Raw genomic sequence first — 22,266 nt, 5'->3', positions numbered from 1 at the left:
AAAAAATAAAATTTAGAAAAAAAAATAAACAAATTTAAAAAAAATGTTTAAAGGATGTCTTAACAGCTATCAGAAATTTTATAGTTCAGATCTGTGCAATGTTTTTGAAACATTTCATCTTGCTTTTTCTGCTGAAACCACATTATAACAAATCAACAGTAGTCTTATGGACCCCACTTAGAAGCACCGATCTAGTGCCTGGAGTTGGATGAACACGCACCACCTTCCGTATCTGTTGGCCTGCTCCTGACCCGAACAGCAGGCCCTATACACAAAGTCTTCAAGTCCCTGGCTAGAGCCAGCCTCTGCTGCCTGTTGTTTTTTCCAGTGCTTGGTTTGTTCCCTGGCTTCACGAGACCCTGTGCTGTTGCTGGAAAACTTGAAGCTGGAAAGAAGCTTCTGCTACTGCTCTGAGGGTCAAAAGACTTGCCAAAGTAAATGGCAGTGAAAGATAATGGAGCAGCAAAAAAATGTTTCAACTGTTTTCACAAGCTATATACCTTTTCTCATTCTCATTCAAATCTTTGGCTCCTTCATCCTTAAATCTCAGTTACTGCCCAAGCCTGAGACCCTCTGCCTCTAGGTTCCTATTCTTGGGACAGGGGGTTCCTATCACAGCATTCATTTTAGATCTGAGTCTGCTGGCTTTCCATCTGACCTACTCTGACACCTGAAGACTTACTTACAGAGTAAGTACTTTCAGATTCATTTTTCCTATTCATTCGCCCCTTGCCTAACACGAGCTTTTATAGTTCCATAGTTCAATAGCTTGTGAGTAGCTGGTTACCCCAGAGTTATTTGTTAGGACTGAAAAAGACCACTGTGCTAAAGGACTTTGGTTCCCTGCCAGCACTTACAATGAGCACTCAAAAGAAAAAAAAAATTTACCGCATTATAAAAGTCAGTAAGCATGTAAATGGGCTTCCATGGTGGCTGAGTGGTATAAAGAATCCACCTGCTAATACAGGAGCCACAGCTTCAGTCCCTGGTTCAGAAGATCCCCTGGAGAAGGAAATGGCAACCCATTCCAGTATTCTTGCCTAGGAAATCCCATGGACAGAAGAGTCTGGTAGGCTACAGTCCATGAGGTTGCAAAAGAGTAAGACATAACTTAGTGACCAAATAACAACAAAGCACGTAAGTAAACCTCCAAAAGTCATCTTCCTAAAAACCTTCCAAGATTTATGACTACTGTAAGATTTTTACATTAAAATGTAAATTTTTCTACAAAGAAGCTCAATTATTTTACTATGCAATAATTTTATGATGACTAGATTTTTGTCTTTAAACAAATCATTTAAATTAAATCCTCTGGACTTCACTGGATGTCCAGTGGTTAAGACTCTGCACTACCACACTGGGGGGGCATGGGTTTCATCCCTGGTCAGAGAAGGCGATGGCACCCCACTCCAGTACTCTTGCCTGGAAAATCCCACGGACGGAGGAGCCTGGTGGGCTGCAGTCCATGGGGTCGCTAAGAGTCGGACATGACTGAGCAACTTCACTTTCACTTTTCACTTTCATGCACTGGAGAAGGAAATGGCAACCCACTCCAGTGTTCTTACCTGGAGAATCCCAGGGACGGGGGAGCCTGGTGGGCTGTGGTCTATGGGGTTGCACAGAGTCAGACACGACTGAAGCGACTTAGCAGTTAGCAGGGAACTAAGATCCCACATGCCATACAGTGCAGTCCCCTCCTCAACAAAAATTCAAGATACTATTTTTTAAAATAATAATAATAAATTAATTCATTAATGAAGTCTATAAAAAACTAACAAGAAGTCTGGTAAAATAGCATTTACCAAAAAATTAATGAAATTTCCTTAATACATATTTTTTAAAACTTGAAATCTTAAAAAAAAAAAACCCAAACCTGAGATCTTAATCACAGATAGGTAGAAAAATTAACATATGATATATAATAATAAAATGTGCAGACACACAATTAATTTAGTTATCATTATTTTCTCTTTGAAAAATTAAAATACCCCTTTCCAAAAAAAGAAAAAATTTCCTCTGGACCTAAATGCCCCAATAGTGTCACTGGAAATTTTCCTGTACCTAGTAATCAATACAAGTAAGGACATCCATTTTATAACACACATTTATTTGTGGTGTTTTTCTGGTGATAGACAAATATGAGCATATTATCTTTATATCATTTACTTCCACATTCAATAATAATGATTCCATTATAACAAATGATAACATTGTTTAAGCAGTTTATACAAAACCCTTTACTTTGATGAAGTTACAGCAACACTGTAATGAATCCACTGGGGCTTTCAGAAGAAGGAAAAAACAATATGAATTCAGTGTAAAAACATTTAAAAGCACAGCCAAATGTTCCTGTTTGACTAGAATGTTTATGAATACCCATAAAATGGAAGCTGGCCTAAGATATTCTAAATTCCTCTTTCAAAAGGGATATTCGGTATATTCCACAGGAAAGGAATTGTTTAATAAAGTCAAAGCCAGTTTTTATTTGTAACACAGGTCTAAAATGTGTGTGGGGGGGTGGGTGGATCTTTTTTCCCTCAAGTTTTGGACTTCAAAAAATACTTTCTAGAATTCCTCAAAGTTAAGAATGTAAAAAGAAAAATGGTGCACATTCTTTACAGAGTAAAAAATACTAGAACAACACTGCTCTGGGTCCTAATGACATCTAGAAAACCACGTGTTTAGTAACCACAGCAGAATCCCTCCTCCTTGGACATCTAAGTTAACAACCATGGTTTACTTGTAACTACAACATAAGTTTATATCTCCAACAAAAGTCAAACATACTAGCTCTCAGTCAGGCAGGCAACAAATATACCTTATAGGTTTATAAGATCCTACTATACACATACCACCATATTGGGTACTGTGAGATAAAGAAACACGGAGGTTATAAATTGGGAAGGAAGGTAAAACTTAGACATGCACAAGAAGTTAGTCAACATGAGATACCATGTTTGAGTCTAGATGTCTGCCATATATGGTCAGCACTTAATTAACATCTGTTGATTGTAACTGGGTTATATCAAATGTGAGATCCACAGGTTTGGCTGGAAAAGCTTCTTTGACAAGCCTGTTGTTGCTCAGTAGTGTCCGACTCCTTGCAACCCCATGGACTCTAGCCTGCCAGGCTCCTCTGTCCATGGAGTTCTCCTGGCAAGAGTACTGGAGTGGGTAGCCATTCCCCTGTCAACCCAGGAATCGAACTGGGGTCTCGTGAATTGCAGGCGGATTCTTTACCAGCTGAGCTACCAGGGAAGCCCATAACCTAACAGAAACAATTGGGACCATAAAGAGAATTTAATATAGACTGGGTGCTAGAGGATTCTAATGAGCCATACCTAATGCAAGAAAAAGTAAAAACCTATGTGTTTTAGAGTCACACACTAAGCATACAGGCTAAAATGACATGTGGTTACAAATTAGCTTTAGAAAACTTCAGAAGAAGGAAAAGAAGGAGGGAAGAAGGGAAGAAGGAAAAACTGATAGCCAAAGCCAAGCACAGCAGAAATCTTTACTGTTGTTTTTGGATGATGGGCATAGTCCCCAAGAGGCCGTTACGCTCTTTCATTATACTGTCCTTTATTGTGTACTATTAAACATATCCATCCACCTTTGGATATGCTTAAAATTTTCATAATAAAAATGAAACGTTTCTATGATACTGAGACTTGAGTTGGTAAATGAAGATGGATAGGTAGCATTTAAAAAGGAGGGCATTTCAGGCATTCTACCTCACTCCCAGTCCCCATCCCTAGACCAATACACCAGCAGCCACTCTTCAAGTTTCCAAGCTGTACAAAGCAGCACTTAAATCTCTCAGCAACTCAGAGCCCCTCTGTGCTCACCAGGCAGCCAGCTATCCCTCTTTTCTCGATTTCTCCAATGACAAGCAACCTCATGCTCTTGGCCCTGTTTCACCTACTACCTCCATCCTTCTAAATTATGTTTCTAATTCCATCTGTCTTTTATTCCCAGTAGTTAACAGACTCCAGCTGCAAATTGCAACACATTAAGTTAGAGATAGGCGTTCTCAACGAGGAACTCTGGGTGAGCTCATAGTCCCTTTGAAACCTCACACTCTCCAGTCTGACATGTCCTTGACACTTGAATGTTCCAACCAAGTTGGTAGATGGATCTGGAGGGAATGAACACTTTAAGTGTAAACAGTTTTATCTTCTACTATTAATTCCTAGTCTTCCTTCCCACCATATCTTTATTCTAGCCTTAGGATTTCTAAATGTTTTCAGTAGTTTAGAAAAAATCTTTTAATATGAAAGTGAGACATACTTGCATCACAAATTCCCGACGTCGCGGCATTCCTCTTTCTGAAAGCAAAACGTAATCTGGCTCCTTTTCCTTTTTGGCCTGTTGAATCTGAGCCAGGCGGCTAATGGGGTTCATTCCTTGACCATATTCTGGTCCAGCCTAGAAAATAATTGAAGAAAAAAATTTCAAAATATGAAACATGCTTGTAAAACTTCTTACTGGATCCTTAAAGAAACCATGGTTCTCACCTCCTCCCCTGCACCCCAAAACTGTGACTGGAGGTAATAAATGAAAATCAAGACAGTTTATAAAGGAAAATCATAAAGTGAATCTGAAAGTAGGGTTTCTAGAGGATTTAGGGCTCACGGGTATTATTGGTAAGTTGGGTCAACTATCCTTTTAAACGCTTTAATACAGTGGGAGTTGTTTCACAACTTGTATTCATCAAAAAACACCAAAAAGAAAGAAGACAAGCTATCAACTGAGAAGAGATATTTGCAGTATGTATAACTAAAAAAAGATGTATCCAGTATCCAAAATATATATTTTAAAACTCCTAAAAATTATTAAGAAAAAGACAATCTAAAAAAATTGAGCAAATGAGATGAACAGATATTTAACAGAAGAAAAAAACATATAAAAAGATAATTCATCTCATTAAGATTCAAAACGCATATTAAAACCATAGTGAGGTACTATTTCACACTTATCAATTTAGTAAAAATTAAGAAGTCTGACCACACCAACTGGTGAAGATGGGGAGTAACAAAAACTTATACAGTGCTGATCCTAATATAAATTAGGAAACAATTTGGCAATGTCTCTAAAGCCCATGACCCATTCTTCAGTAGTCTATTCATCTAAAAAACTGTTACCCAAATGTGCCAATTCATTTGTACAGGAATATCCACAGCTGCATTATTTAAAATAGCAAAAAAGAAAAACTAAAATAACCTTATGGCATGTTCATACAGTGAAAAGGCATACAGCAGTGGAAATTAAGATTTAAGTACTGCTACCTGCATCAAGATGAATGAATTTAAGAAAAAAAAAAGTTAAGTGGCAAGAACAAGCACAGAAGAATATATGAACTATAATATAATTTATATACACTCCTGCTGCTGCTAAGTCGCTTCAGTCGTGTCCGACTCTGTGCGACCCCATAGACGGCAGCCCACTAGGCTCTCCCGTCCCTGGGATTCTCCAGGTAAGAACACTGGAGTGGGTTGCCATTTCCTTCTCCAATGCATGAAAGTGAAAAGTCAAAGTGAAGTTGCTCAGTTGTGTCCAACTCTTAGCGACCCCATGGACTGCAGCCTAACAGGCTCCTCCCTCCATGAGATTTTCCAGGCAAGAGTACTGGAGTGGGGTGCCATTGCCTTCTCCGATACACTCCATTAAAACATAAAAAACTGGTGAAATTAACTAAGGTCTCAATAGGTGGACAGGCACAGGTGAATGGAGCAACAGATCCAATATTTTTTAAAAGTCAATTGTTTTCCAACTGATCTACCAGTTCTCTGCAATCCCAATCAAAACCCCAGCATGCTCTTTTTGGGTAATAACTAATAAGCCAGTGTTTAAAATTCACATGGAAATACAAAGGAAAAATAATCAAAACACCTTGAAAAAAAGAACAAAGTTGGAGGAATCCAAATACCTGATTTCAAGATTTATTATAAAGCTATAATAATCAGGACAGTATGTGTGGTACCGGGACTTCCTGGCGGTCCAGTGGTTAACAATCTGCCTTGCACTGCAGAGGATGCACGTTCAATCCCTGGTCAGGGAACTAATATCCCATATGTCACAGGGCAGCTAAGCCTGTGCACCACAACCAGAGGCCATGCACTGCGACAAAAGATCTCGCATGATGCAACAAAGATTCAGTGTGCTGCAACTAAGAGATCTGACACAGCCAAATAAATTAAAAAAAAAAAAGACAGTATGTGTGGTACTGGCATAAAGAGAGAGAAAGAAATCAATGAAACAGAACAGCAACCCGAAATAGATCCATACACACGCGGCCAACAAGGGTGCAAAAGCCATTCAGTGGAGAAAGAGTAGCCTTTCAACCAATGGTACTGGAACAACTGGATATTCACGTGCAGAAATAAATTTCAATCCACACATCACAGAAAAATTAACTCAAAATGGCTCATAGGCTTAAATGTAATATCTAAAACTTCATAAAGAAGATACAGAAGAAATTTTTCTGGTTTGGTTAGGTTAACTATTTCTTAGACACAACACCAAAATCACATTCAGCAGTAATAATAATAATAACAACAACAAACCAGTAAGGATAATCTTATCCAGAAAACTTTTATCTCCAACAGCAGAAAACCTTCTCTGAGGCCTTACCTTGTAGAAGAGAATTACATTAAAATTGAGAATATAAATTCAAAGACACCATCAGGTAGTCTTACATTTTAACAAGGTAACTCTGTAGAGTAAATTAAAATCCAAAAGGAGTTCACAACCACCCAGTTTGAAACTGGCACTGGCATCAGACGTGACTGGACTCGAAACCTGACTCTGCTCTGTGATCTGAGGGAGGTTTCTTAAACACCAAGAACCTCATCTTTAAAATGAGGATAATATCTACATCTCAGAGTGATTAGGAGGTTCAAATGAGACAATGTGATAGCTTCATTATTCTAAATAAAATCAAGGTAAATCATCAACAGATATCTTCCCTGTTTCTATTGTATAATAAGGAATGGTAGAACCTAGATATAAAAGACATTTAAGGAAGTGACTAAAATGTTGAAAACCAAGATACTATCCAAGGTGATCCACTTACTGGCCCATTATAAGGTCTGATCATACTCAAAATTAACCTAAATTTCAACTCATTGTATCCGTGTTGCTTTCTCAAAATAACCTAATATTTCAGAGAATATCTATAGACTTTAACATAAGACAGATATGATACAAGTAATTCCAAGTGTGATGTATGTGAGGAAAAATGCAGGGGGCTAAATGAATGTGGGAGTCAGAGAGAACTAGAGAAGACTTCCCTGAGGAAGTCAAGTGTAAGCTGAGATCTGAATGGTGGACAAGAAGAAAGTTCTGCAATTAAATGCATATATAATAGAGGTAGTAGCAAAAAGTCATTTTTAAAGTTCAAAATGTTTCTCCCCTCTTTCAGAAATTTCAACAATATTCTTGCTTTTAATGGCTACAGTTAAAAGTAACGGGAGTTATATTTTTAGTCTACTATAAAAATGATAGATCTTTTTTTAGATTAAAGGCTGGTTATTCTTAATTTGAGATTAGAGTTAGTTTAATAGATTAGGTGCAAGTTAATGTGACTAGTTTTGCAGTAATGTAGAGCACTGTTCTTCCACTATGAAGAAGTTTTATGTAGATTTTATATACAAAGGAATTTAGGAAAACAGACCACGGATACGCTCATATACATATAAAATATGAACAGACAGAATGAGATACAAAATAACAAAAGCTGGTATTTATTGAATGGGTTTCCCAGGTGGCTCTGTGATAAAGAATCCACCTGCCAAGCAGGAGTCTGGGCCTAGGTCGGGAAGGTGGCCTGGAGGAGGAAATGGCAACCCACTCTAGTATTCTTGCCCAGGAAATCCCATGGACAGAGGAGCCTGGCAGGCTACAGTCCATGAGGTCACAAAGAGTCGGACATAGCTTACTGACTAAACAACAAGCAACAAATATTTATTGAGTACTTACTATTTCTACTGTTAATACATATTTAATAATAACTAATGCATTCTATGTATCATCTTGAGTAACATGTAACAATAATTCAATTATTATTCACCTCATTCCTCTGAACTATGCCTTAATTTTTTTTTTTGATTAATGTACGCAAAATCTGATTCCATAAAAGAGAATCACAACCTCCTGAAAAGCCGTGTGGCTCTACATTTTTCTGAAAAGGTACTCACGCCTGAGAGAACAGAAACCAAGCCATCCCATGACCCCCAGGTGTGCTCAGTCACTCAGTCGTGTCCGACTCTGTGACCCCATGGACTACAGCCCGCCAGGCTCCTCTGTCCATGGGGACTCTCCAGACAAGAACACTGGAGTGGGTTGCCATGCCCTCCTCCAGGGGAGCTGCCCAACCCCGAGATCAAACCAGGTCTCCCGCATTGCAGGATTCTTTACCGACGGAGCTAACAGGGAAGCCCGAGGGCTGCTCTGTAGATTAAACGTGATACAGCACATGAAGCACTGGAGCCCCATCTGGCACACCAAGTGCTTTATATTTGCTGTCTGCTGCTGCGGCTGCTATCATCAGTGTGAGTGTTACTCATACAATTATTACTCTGCATCCTATCACCATGTCCTAAAATCTTGGGAAGTTGCCACACAGCAGTGTGGACTGCCCAAAGAACGCTGGATTATGGATCAGCAGTTCAGGTTGCCACACGTGATCAGTGAACACAAGCAAGCAAAGTCTTTGAACGTGTTTCATAAAACCTTATTTGTAAAATGAGGGGCAACATCTGCCTTCATTGTGATGAGAATTTTACCAAAGGCGCTTATGACTGAGAAAGTATTTTTTAAACCATAAAAAACTATAAATACGCAAGGTATTATTATTTAATGAATGAACCCAAGTATACAAGTGTCTAAAAGCAAAACAGAATTACTATTCACTTATAGACACATGTCCAACCCTGATTCTGCTGATAACCCACAGGCTTAGGTGCCTGCCCTATGGAAAAACTTTTAGCTAGAGTTACCAGGGGAAGATCCCCTGGAGGAGAGCATGGCAATCCACTCGAGTATTCTTGCCTGGAGAATCCCATGGACCAAGGAGCCTGGCGGGCTACGGTCCATAGGCTTGCAAAGAGTCAGATACAACTGAAGCGACTTAGCATGCATGCACTATAATAAATATATATATTATATATATATATAGTCTAACATTCACAAGCATATACTTACCTTTACTATTGTTTTAGGGCGTTTTTTAAAAAATAGTTTTGGCTTTTCAACCACAGGCAGAGGTGGAAGTTTCTTAAGCTCCTGTAGCACAGTGGTTGCAGCGCGCTTCTTGGAGAGTTTTTTGCTATTTCCCTCTCCTTCAGCGGAGAACTCTCCCACTGACACCCGAGTCACAAAGCTTTTCATGTGTGGTGGTCCACTTTCTTTAATAACCTATTAAATATAGGCAAAAGATTCAATACAGGGACTTAAGATGGGTTTTATGGCATGAATCTTTCTTAATGTTCATATAAAAATCAAAATTGAAATTATTAAGAATTATACCAAAATTATGGATTTCTTCAATAAAGCTATTATGAACTCATTATACAGAGACTCTTCATTTACACTTATGATGCTTAATGAATTACATTGGAAAAAATAGAAATCTAAATAAACATATTCAAGTCATGGTCAAAATTGTGTTTTACTAGTTTAAAAAAGGCAATTCTAATTATGGTTGCCCTGTTTCTTATGGGACAGAAAATTAAGATCATAAAACATACCATTACTGCATACATATCTAACTTTCTCCTCTGTGCGAATAAGTTACTGGAGTATAAGGAGTATGTCTCACTGGAGTTCTATAACTTATGAAGCATCTTGCATGTGGAAGCTTCTCACAAACAGGTGATAGATGAAAAATCACCTATTTTTGATGGAGACCTCAATGGTTATTTTACAATAAGGAATATTTACTCTCTGTGACATGGTCTTAAATAGGTAAGTAGATTTGCCATAAAAATACCTAGCTTTCTAGAGTAAAGGATTATGAATCTGTCAGCTATGAATGTTCCTAAATCCTGTATTTAACATGCTCTTTTCAAACTATGCCAATTTTGGGAAGCAAAATGCCTTCTAAGACCCAAGTGCTCAAAACTTCATTATGTCTGTCAAAAAGCCTGACCTATTAAAAAAATACCCTATTTAAATAGTTTACCATTGACCATTATATTAAAATTTTATCTTCTAATATTGGATACCAATGAAGAAAAGATACAGTATCTCAATAATCCAGTACTATAGAGGATAAAGGAATTTATGATAAGCATACTTTTCAAGTAATTTAAGCTTACAGATTGAAACACCAAAACTGTTTAACCACTTTGATGGACATCTTTCTCAATTAAAAAAATATACATGTATATTTTACTGACTAAATATTCAACCTGTTACTGCTCACATTAGATCACCATTATAAACATGAAATATTCTACACTAAGGACATCTAAGGCCTCTAGGGACATCTAACATTTTTAAAACTGTTCCTGTTCATCTAGCGTTTAAAAGGCCCCATCTTCCAAAGACTTTCAAGTAAATGCAGTTACTATTGATAGGTTTTCCATATTTTCCCTGTCATTTCTCTCTGGGACCAATAGGCCCTCAGGTACATTCTCTTCCTGCCTTCTTCATTCTGCTGCCTTTAATCTGCTATGGGCCGAGAAATCAGGTAACACAACGTGTAACAGAATTATGTTTAAGAAAGAAAACAGGCTCTCAGTTGAGGTGAGTAGATCCTGCCAGTGAGTAAAGCGTGAGAGCTTTCCAATTGGTGAACAGAACATAATTTGAAGGAAAATATTCCTCAACTGTTTCAGCTTATTCCTGGGTTTTGCCTATTTCCTAAATACTTGAGTTGCAAAATTAGTGATCTCTTAATAAAGGAGGTATTATAACAATTTAATATTTTTTCTTTTTTAAATGCCACATAATTTTACAAATATTTTATGACATATTTATCCAGTTTTAAACTAGAGAACTGCTTAATTATGTCTTAGTGACTTATCAGTAAAGGTTAAATGTAAAGTTAAAAGATTAAATTTATATTTTGGCCTCCATAACTTTAAAAGAAATTAAATATTAATATATACATGTGACTAAATATTAATTATATATTGAACATTTTCAATGTGACCTTGTCAAAATGCCAAATCTTATAGGTTACTATAAATTATCTTAAATTTGGAAAATAAATTTTATGATGAAACAAATGGCTGAATACAGAAAAGCCAAAGAGATCAAGAGGACTCCATGATATTGTAAGCTCTGTTTTCTTAGGGCCTGCATCATTTCATGATAGACAGCTCAAACAGAAGGGAGCACATTAATTCTTTCAGGATGCTAAAATTTTATTTGTCAAATAAAATTTTGTTTTATTTGTTTGTTTGTTTAAAACAATGAGGAGCAAGGAGGGAAAAAAATGGGAGATCACTGCTGAACACATACCTCAAAACTGACGGGCATATTTCTCTTCAGAGCAATTTCAAACACTAAGCTGATCTCAGACTTATTTGCATCTTTATCATCATCCATTTCTTTTCCTGATTCGCAATTCTAAATCACAAAAAAATAGGACGACATTGAATCTTCACTTTGTAACAAACTTTACATGTACTGAACAATCAAGAGAACCTATCTTACACATCACAGGAAACCAGAGACTGGATCCTGTGGATTCCCATGGAACCACCGCAGTCAAGGGCTTTGCTGAGAGGCTTCTTGTGATTTGTTTTTTTTTCCCTCGAGTAGAAGGATAAATGCTGAGTGTGGAAACCTTTTACTCAAACACTAATCTGATGTAGATATCCCCAGACCTAGTTTTCTTTACAGACCTCCATTGCTCTCTCTCTCTCTCTCACATACACACACATAGTATCTCCACAAGTGTGTGATATTTAATCTTCTATGAAGACTAAGTTGCAGAAAGAGTATAGGATGCAAACCAGGATGCTGGAGCTCTGTGTCTGGCTCTGCACCTATTTAACACTTACTTCTGGAGCCTTACACATGCTGAACACCATGTAAGCCTTAAAGAGATCAAGAGACAGTATTCTTGCTGTCAAGAAGCTTAGGACTTAGTGGAAAGACTGAGAAGCAAACATAAGAGTCATGATGAGAGTGCACAAGGACAAAAATACTAAGTCTGCCATTAACTAAGATAAATCTCAAAGGGGGAGAGACAACAGGTTTGAGGAAAGGCAAACTAAAGGCTGGACCTCTAGCTTCAAATAACGAAGTGGAGAACTCAATAAGAAGGGGACTTATTAGACACTCCTGAACTAAAGATACCATTTTGAAGTCAACAGAGAAAGCAGCTGAAACCATGGGAATGAGTAAAATTACTGAATATCTGCTTTGAATAACCTCACTGGTAAAATAAAGTAGGACTAAAAAAATCCATAAATATCTCCTCCACTTTAAACTCCTTGATTCTAGGTGAATTAACACAATGTAATTCATGCTCAATAAAACAAGCACTCAATGCAAAGTAAATGAACGTTATTTCTCACCCTTGCTCACATTCCCAAATCCTGACTTGCCTGGGAAGTGGACTCCCTAGGCTGAGCCAAAGTGCTCAAAGGCAAGGCTATCCCAACAAGACACAAGAGTCTAACCGAACACACAGGTGCACTGAGGCGCCGCCACAGCCAATCCAGCGTTCCCTTCTATTAGCAGAGACGTCCTCTATTCGTAAAGGAGCATTTGTCTTTGTCTTTGTGTGGCTATTAGAGATAGGCTGCCACACACCGCAGGGACCCACCTGAGCTGATTTTTCTGGAATAGGTTCATTCTGCAGTGCCTGAAGGGCTTTCATCGCGGCATTGTGTCTAGCGGCTTGTCGAGTCTTCCCTTCCCCAAAAAATTCATTATTTCCTACAGTCAGCTGAACATAAAAGATCTTGGGCACTGGGCAATGATACCTAAAATAAGAAAATAAAAATGTTAATACAAGTTCAATAAAAATCCCTCTGTAATCATTAGTAAAATGTGTTTTGTTTGAGATATTAATAAACAGGCATGATCCACTATGTGTGTGTGTGCCAAGGCACTCCAGTCGTGTTCGACTGTTGTGACCCCATGAACTGTAGCCTGCTGGGCTCCTCTGTCCATGGGGATTCTCCAGGCAAGAAAACTGGAGTGAGTTTCCACGCCCTCCTCCAGGGGAGCTTCCCAGGGATCAGGCCCAAGTCTCTCATGTCTCCTGCATTGGCAGGTAGGTTTTTTTACGAGTGCCACCTGGGAAGCTCAGATCCATTATAACCTCCTATTAACCTCAATAAAGTTTTACCTCACAAATGTATTTATAAAAGATAAAATGTGAGTGAGCATATATATTGATAATACAGCATGTATGCTGATCTCCATGAAAAATGTATTTTGGAAAACATTAAACATAACTTAATACTGTAAAAATTATTTCATTATATCACAGAAGACTTCCTGGCAACAAGTTTTCAGTTACATTTTGATGGAAATGAGCCATATGATCTGGGGCTGAAGGATGGGGACCCGCCACAGAGACAGAAACAGGCGAGACCATCCAGGTGAATATGCAGACTGCCATGCTTTTAGCAGAGGGTAACCATGATTAGACATGGGAAGGGCAGAGAGATGGAACTACTACTGTAAAGTAATAAGCACTTTGCAAAGTACTAAGGAGAGCAGATTCAACATAAGAATGGGGAGTTTCAGCCAATTCTAAAGCAGAAAGAACCATAATAAAATGTATTTAAGGTGAAAACTTTTAGCAGGTTTGTGTTTAATGAGACTGAGAGGAAGCATAATTAGAAAGCTGCAATGATGCCAACATGAGGGGAGATTGTAAGGGGGTTGTAAGAAGAAAGGACAAACAAACGAAATTAAGAGGCTTTGCAATATAATCTATTAATTTAACAATTATTTATGGGGCACCTTTTTATGATGAGGGACTATCACAGCAAACAAAAACATACCTTACAGTGGAGAAGACAGACAATAAATAAAATAAATAGGCAGAATATCTAGGATGTTAGAAATACATGTTGCTTTTTAATATTTATTTGTTTGGCTGTGCCAGCTCTTAGTTGAGGCACACGGATCTAGTTCCCTGACCAGAGATGAAAGCTGGGCCCCCTGCATTGGGAGAATGGAGTCTTAGCCAATGGATCATCATGGAAGTTCCATATACATTTTAAACAGAAAAAGAAGGAAAGGTTCAAAAGTGAACTTTTTAAAAATTGCATATATTAAGATTACAATAGAAACACTAGTGACACCATCTGAACAAAAGCAGTGATTTAATTCATTCACTGGTAATGGCAGTGAATGAAATAGTGAAAGTCTCTGGAAAGAATCAAGCAATTATCCAAGAGCTGTAGATCTGACTGCAATATGGTCTTCCGGTGTCGTTTGTACCTTCAGCGGCTTTCTCCTTTTTTGCCAACTACTCTTTTGAAGTCGTTCATATTTGTTGCCTGGAGTCCCAGTAAAAGTAAAATATGAAATTCTTGTTGTTTCTTCTTCCCTTGATTGGGCTGAGGTGTGAGGAAAGAGGGGCAGATAGAGTGATCAGTGAGTATCTCACTGAGAAGGTGACAACTGTGACAAGAGCTTGAGCAAGTGAAGAAGGAAACCATACAGATATCCGGAACAGGGCATATAAGGCACTGAAAACACCAAGCACAAAGGCTCTGAGGCAGCCGAGCGTCAGGAACGTTGAAGCAATTCGGAGGATTCCCACCCGGTGAGAGCTGAGGGTGTAAAGGAAGGTAGGCTACGAGCTGGAACCGGTGCCCAGATGCCATAGGGCCTTCCTTAGAAATCACTGCAAGGATCTGACTTCTACCCTGAGTGAAATGGCCAGCCTCCAGAAGGCTTTAAGGAGAGAAGTGACATAATCTGACTTAGACCTTGGAAAGATCATCTATTATGTTGAAAACAGACTGTAGGTGAATGATGGCAGACACAGGATATCTGTAAAGAAGCTATTGCAATAATAAGGGGGCCTGAACTAGGGTGACAGCAAGGGAAGTAATGGGAAGTACCTGGATTCTGGACGAATTTCAAAAGTAGAGAAGATGGGTTTACCGAAGCACTGGCTATGAAATATGAGAGAGGAGTCGAGGAAGACACCAGAATTTCTGACATGAGCAACTGGAAGATGGAGTGCCCACACATTAAGTTGGGGAAAACTGCAAAAAGAATGGGTTTGTTGGGGATGAATACCAGCAGCTCTGGTTTGGAGATGTTGAGTTATTCAGTCTTTTAGACATCCAAATGAAGATGTTAGACAGTCAGATCTAATAAGTCTGGATTTCAGGAAAGAGGTCCAAGGTGGAGATAAAATTTGGGAATCATCAATGCAGCATATATGCTGCTGCTGCTAAGTAGCTTCAGTCGTCTCCGACTCTGTGCAACCCCACAGATGGCAGCCCACCAGGCTCTTCCGTCCCTGGGATTCTTCAGGCAAGAACACTGGAGTGGGTTGCCATTTCCTTCTCCAATGCATGAAAGTGAAAACTGAAAGTGAAGCCGCTCAGCCGTGTCCAACTCCTAGCAACCCCATGGACTGCAGCCTACCAGGCTCCTCCGTCCATGGGATTTGCCAGGCAAGAGTACTGGAGTGGGGTGCCATTGCTTTCTCCACAATATATATATATATAGGTGAAATTTAAAGCTACAAGACAGTGAGAACTCTGTGGGACGGAGTGATAGGAGGAAAACCAAGCAAGCAGAATATCCTTCCTAAAAGCCAAATGGGGACAAGAATGTCCAGGAGGAGGGAAGAGTCAGTCCTATCAAATGCTACTTTACAAGTCAAATGAAATGAAGACAGAACTATGACCGCTAAATTGGGCAACTGAGCAAAACTAACAGAACCAATTTTGATGGAATGCTGAATTTATCATTGAAACACTGAAAAATAAGTTAAAAATCACTCCAGTGCTGGAAAATGTCTCTTTTTAAGCAAAGAAAAGCCAATCAAGTTACCACTAAGGTTTAGACGATTATTGGTGTCCAAGTGGCAGACCTCTATAGTCAACCTGAGATAAATTGCACACAGCCCATTGTATAAGAATTGACAGGTAGATGGGACTCATCAGTGAAGGTTTACTGAAGGTGAAGGACTAGAAATGTACATCAGTACTGAAGATGAGATTTGGGAGGTAATAACTGAAACCATGTTGAGTGGATAAGCACCTGGAAAGGGTAAGTGTAAAAGCACCAAAAAAAAGAAAAAAAGAGCCTAAGGCTGGGATCTGATGAATACCCATGATCAAAAGGCAGGGGAAATAATAGACAGCAGTGAAGGAGATGAAAGAGGGTCAGAGTTAGAAAAGAAATTACAACACAATGTCAGAGGAAGAGATAATCAACAACGTCAAATGTAGCAGAGAAATCCAGAGTGAGTATGAAAAAAAAGGCACTGTTTTACATTTTTAAAGTCAATTTTCTTGGCCCACAGTTTTCTATTAAGATAAAATATGTTAAATGTGTTTTCATTATATGTCATATGTTCTCATTTTTAATTGCTAAATATAAAAAAGTTAAAGGAAGAAAAATCACTTATAGTAAAAGATATTTTTAACATGCAGAGACTACAAAGCATTAAAGCCACAATTCTTTTTGCTCTTTGATTGCAAAAACTAATGATGTATTGAATTATATAATTTCCTAATACCTATTTTACCTTAGATCCCTTTAATGCAGAAATTTTGACAGACTAATATCATGAATGCAGGTTATCTTCCTTCTCACAAGATTCAGTTTTCCTATCTTCACAGAACTTTATGCATATTTCTAACTGGTTCCACTATAAAACTTGAAAACAGACAACCTGAAATCAGAAATTTACTCCTAGACTGAGATCTTATGTGGCAAGCTTTCACCATAGAGCAAATGTTTACAATTAATTATACACTTCTGAAAACAGAGGTCCCCGGCTGGAATGCTAACAGATCTTTAACTACAGTGGAGGGAGCGGGCGCCACTATAATCACTAAGGCCTGCTGACAATTACAAAACTCATTTTGGTTTGCCACAGAGACAAACAAAATTTCTGTTCATTATAACTTTACTGGAATATGATGTCATAACACATAACCATACTGAAACAATCTGCTGATTTTCTGACCAAATTATTAATTGCACACTAAAGAGCCCTTGGGGCCTCTTCCTTTTTGGCCATCAAAAATGGCTCTATGTACGTGTATGTGTGTGTGTGTGTGTGTACATACATATATATATATATATATATATATATAGTATCACATAAATATCAGAAGGAAAACTATGTTGTATTTTTAACGTAAAAAGTAAAATGCTCTAGCACTAACAGCAGGAAATACCAAGACCCAACGACTGACTTGTTTCATTCCAGTTTCATTCCATCCTCTTACTTAACAATGATTCTTAATAATTTACCCCACGTGGTTTGAATACCTTATATATCACATCTCCTCATATCATCATGACTATTACGATTAACCAGAGCACTCTCATTAATGGCTCCCAGATTGAATTATAGGAGAGAAGATGAAGAATTCGTTTTGTATGTTAGGTCCTGGTCTCTAAATATTCATTTCCCGTGGTTAATAAAAAAAAAAAAAACTAAGGTATTTAACTTTAAAAGCTGGTATGGACAGAGGATGAGATGGCTGGATGGCATCACCGACTCGATGGACGTGAGTCTGAGTGAACTCCGGGAGTTGGTGATGGACAGGGAGGCCTGGCATGCTGCGATTCATGGGGTCGCAGAGTCAGACACGACTGAGCGACTGAACTGAACTGAACTGAAGGTCCATTTAATGGAGTTCCTTTTTCTATTTTTATTTATTTCTATTTTATTTTTGATAAAGTGTGTATAATAAGTGATGCATGTTTTTTTACAAATTAGTACATATATACTTACCTAATCTTATTCTCCTCTTTTCTCTTTTAATATTCATCAGTTTGGTTTTATTTTTATGAAAACTTTTTAGTTTGTAGTGGGGCACAGCTGATTAACAATGCTGTGCTACTTTCAAGTGAATAGTGAAGGGACTCGGCCGTACATACACATGTATCTTCTCCCTCATCCCATCCCATCCAGGCTGCCACAAACACTGAGCAGAGTTCCATGTGCTCTACAGTAGGACCTTGTTGGTTATCCATTTTACACTGCTCTTCTTGAATGATCTTCCTTAATTAGGATTTTGTGATCAATGCTTCAATCCCCATAGTGATTACTGTTAAAAGATGAGCCATGAAAACTCACCCATCCAGGCTATTAAATGTTCAAGGTCAAATGATTTCTACCCACCGCTTCTTCCAGAGTATGTTTTGTAAAGCATGATTCTGCTTTCATAAGCATCTTTGGTGCTTGTTACAGATGCAAGTTCCTGTGTCCCAACCCTGATGCGCTGAATCCATCTCTGAGAACGGAACACAAGGCTTCACTTGCACAAGTTGCCCTGGTGAGCGTGCACACTATAGTCTGAGAGTACCTGCAGCCTACAGGATGGCTGATGCAACCTGATGACTGCTTCAAACCCAGTGCAAGCAAAGGACTGAACTCGCTCCCTATATCGCCACAGTTAGGTTTCTTGCATCTCTTTCTCATCTAATCCTAAAGGCAGCTTGGTGAGATTGACGTCTCCATGGTCACCTTGTGTGTGTGTTAGTCGCTCAGTCGCGTACGACTGTTTGCGAATGCATGGACTGTATCCCACCAGGCTTCTCTGTCCATGGAATTCTCCAGACAAGAATACTGGAGTGGGTTGCCATTTACTTCCCCAGGGGATCTTCCAGAGCCAGGAATAGAACCCAGGTCTCCTGCATTACAGGCAGATTCTTTACTATCTGAGCTACTAGGGAAGGTTTTATGGTCACTTTGAGATGTAGCAAAACTCCCCAACAGTTACTGGGGGGTCAAACTCAGTCTTCCTAACTTCAGAGCGTAGGATGCTCAAGTCATTTGCTGATAATCTGCCTTATCTTCTTCTATTTTTGTTCACATATATTTATGATACTAGTTATATCCTTAGCAGGCAAGAGAATATAATACTGGGTTTTTTCTAAACCTAATAAGGTCTACTAACAGATGTCAGTTGTGCTTTACTGACAAGCTGCTGAACAAACAGAACTCCACAATGATATTTTATATTTTTATGGTATGTCAGGCCAAGCAGGGACAAAAATAGGCACAACTGGGTAACCTACCAGGCACTAGTAGTAAAGAATCCACCTGCCAATGCAGGTGACACCAAAGACGGGTTCAGTCCCTAGGTGGGGAAGATCCCCGGGAGTAGGAAATGGCAACCCACTCAAGTATTCTTGCTAGAAAATTCCATGGACAGAGGAGCCTGGCAGGCTGCAGTCCATGGGATCACAAAGAGTCCAACAGACACACATACGGACGGACACACACACACACCCCCAGGAGCAAAAGATCAGAAAAATGGACACACACACACACACACACACACACACACACACCGAAAGGAGCAAACGATCAGAAAAATGGGCTCAAGTACCACCCTGCCTAACAGTCTTAAATTTTATAAAGGCTGTTTGTAAGACCACATTTTCCCCCCATTCCTCTTTGTCCTCTGTCTGCTAATAGTCTTATAAAAAACAAACAAGCACAATTTCAAATAAAATAAAAGCTTCCCTTTTCTTTAGACCTCAAAAGTCTTTAGATTTGGCCTGTCTTCAACATTTCACAAGTCACTACAACAATAAAGAAAAGAATGGTACTTGGTTCTTTTGAATTAGTACTTGACATTCCTTATACAGTTTTGCTTTGTTTCTGAGCAAAGGGAAGGTTTTACATTCTTATATATTCTCGTGAGAACATGATATTCTTAGTCTTATATCTCACTGTCAGTTATAATGACTTTCCATACCATAGATCCTTGCCATCCTCCCTAAAGTTACCTCATTAATGCTCTCTTTGCAGACTCATTTTATATTTATCTTTCTAAACAACCAGAATCCTCCCGATTATTCTCTGCCTTCTTCTCCAACAGCACCACTCTTCTAAGTATCATTTTTACAAGGTGAGAAAGATATAGTCCAAATAACATTATAACTCTTAAAAATTGAAAAATAATTGCCTCATTTTATTTGATAGCCTTATTCATAAATCTCAGTCCAGCTTAAGTGTTCATATCTCCCCTACAGGTTTATGTCTTAAATATATGAACATGTTATCTTCTGATCTAATAAAGAAGGGCCTTGAATTTCTGTGTTTACTTCTAACATGGACTGAAAACAGCAATGTCACTTAATCTTTCTATCTCAGTTTACTTAGCTGTAAGATGTTGGCAGAATTTATGTTTAAAGGACTCTAAAAAGCAAAACTGAGAATTCAAATGTCCTTTTGATTATTCTGACGCTCTGTACACTTTTTGGCACAACGAAGCATTCTTTTTCTTGCTATAGAAAAATAATAGGCTTTATCACAAAGCTATAAAATAGTCCCTGGCACATTTTCAAGCTTGTATGTATATAAAATGTCCAGATAGGAGAGAGTTCTTTCTCTATTCACATCTATAAATTTTGAAAATATATCTTTTATGGGAATGTTTAGTCTTGAGAAATTTCAAAAATGAACATATATTAGAAAAGATTCACAGGGCAGCTGAAAACAAGCTTTAAAAGAGTTTTTAGAATATTCTATTCTATTTGTTAAATTATTAGGTTGGTCAAAAAGTTTCATTCAGGTTTTTCCATTACATCTTATGGAAAAACTCGAACAAAACTTTTTGGCCAACCCAATGTTATGTTTAAAATGCATAAAGAAAAATACAGAAAGATATGCACTAAAAGCTGGGATGGGATGTTTTGAAGTGATTGAATTATAAATGATAGTTTCTTTCATAATCCCAAATGTTTTAAAATAATATAGCTGTACTGGTGTATAAACAGAAGAAAATGTTGAACTGAAGTAAGTCTAGGCGCTGTCCAAAGGTAAACCTGTGTTCAAAATGTAAATCTGATGAATTAGTGGAATGACTTGTAGAATATAAAATATGAGCCATTAAGAGTCAGTAATTTGTACCAGGTCACTGATGCCAGGAACAGGACTATGGAAACCAGAGCATGTTATCAAAGAGCCCCACTTTATAAACACATAATCAGCACCCGCAATCCCAAACTTGGATCCAGCATGAAACTATTCTTGCCCCTTCCCTAAATGGTTATCTAGATAAATCATCATCACCACCATCACTGTGATCACAGCAAACACACAAAACTCACTACGTGCCAGTCATTATTCCAAGCTGTGTGCATACTCAACTCATTCAGTCACCATAACGACCTCAACATCACTTCACACATGAGGAAATGAACAAACATGTTAACTAATTTGCCCAAGGCCATACCACTTGAGTCAGCATTTAAACCCAGATAGGGGCTTTCCTAGTAGCCTACCTGGTAAAGAATCCGCCTGCAATGCAGGAGATCCCGGTTCGATCCCTGGGTTGGGAAGATCCTCTGGAGGAGAGCATGGCAACCCGCTCCAGTATTCTTGCCTGGAGAATTCCATGGACAGAGCAGCCTGGCGGGCTACAGTCCATGGGGTGGCAGAGACTTGGATACGACTGAGTGACTAAGCACCCACAGTCTCACTCTAGAGTCAAGATCTTAATGCCTGTATTATGCAGCCTCTGAATGAAATGGATAAATGAGCACTATAAATTTCAGAGCTACTAACCCTAAACTTTGGAGAGGTCATGACAGACCTAGGACATCAAGGCAATTTAAGTCAAACTAGATATAAGAAATCAGTGCTCACATCGGTTCCAAAGAGAAAGCTGGGGGCGGTAAGTTCAGGAGATGGAGCTGACACCAGCCTACTGATCTTTCTCAGGCTTTGCCTCCTCTCTTAACCCACCTTGTTGGAACCCATGCTTAAACGCTAACAACCCCATTGTTGCTGTTCAGTTGATAAGTCATGTATGACTCTTGGACTGTAGCACATCAGGCTTCCCTGCACCTCATTATCTCCAAGAATTTGCCCAAGTTCGTGTTCATTGCATGGGTGATGCCGTCCAACCATCTCATCCTCTGATGCCCTCTTCTCTTTCTGCCCTCAATCTTTCTCAGCATCAGGTACTTTTCCAAAGTCCCATTAGGGAACTGCATTAGTTCCCATCAGAGAACTGCAAATCAAACCCACAAGGACATATCAACTCACATCCACCAGGATGGAAACAGTTGTGCAGCCATTGCATTCCTTAAAAGTTACACACAGAATTACCATTTGACCCAGCAATT

The 22,266-nt window shown here is 38.6% G+C and overlaps 1 protein-coding gene across 12 annotated transcripts in view; it reads right to left on the bottom strand.

The window, feature by feature from the left end:
* STAU2 (staufen double-stranded RNA binding protein 2) overlaps window positions 1-22,266 on the bottom strand; it is a 309,920-nt gene that overhangs the window by 190,464 nt on the left and 97,190 nt on the right. For all 12 annotated transcript variants that reach the window (XM_070382255.1, XM_070382251.1, XM_070382254.1 and 9 more), the window contains 4 exons: window positions 12,785-12,944; window positions 11,470-11,577; window positions 9,205-9,417; window positions 4,291-4,428 (listed from right to left, as the gene is read on the bottom strand). In XM_070382255.1, the coding sequence (XP_070238356.1) occupies window positions 4,291-4,428; window positions 9,205-9,417; window positions 11,470-11,577; window positions 12,785-12,944 (619 nt within the window). The remainder of the gene's footprint in view (window positions 1-4,290; window positions 4,429-9,204; window positions 9,418-11,469; window positions 11,578-12,784; window positions 12,945-22,266) is intronic.

Source organism: Bos mutus, chromosome 14 (assembly GCF_027580195.1).
Source record: "Bos mutus isolate GX-2022 chromosome 14, NWIPB_WYAK_1.1, whole genome shotgun sequence".
NCBI classification, from domain to species: Eukaryota; Metazoa; Chordata; class Mammalia; order Artiodactyla; family Bovidae; genus Bos; species Bos mutus.
Note: the sequence above shows the minus strand (reverse complement) of the source record. Positions and strands in the feature narration are given on the sequence as shown.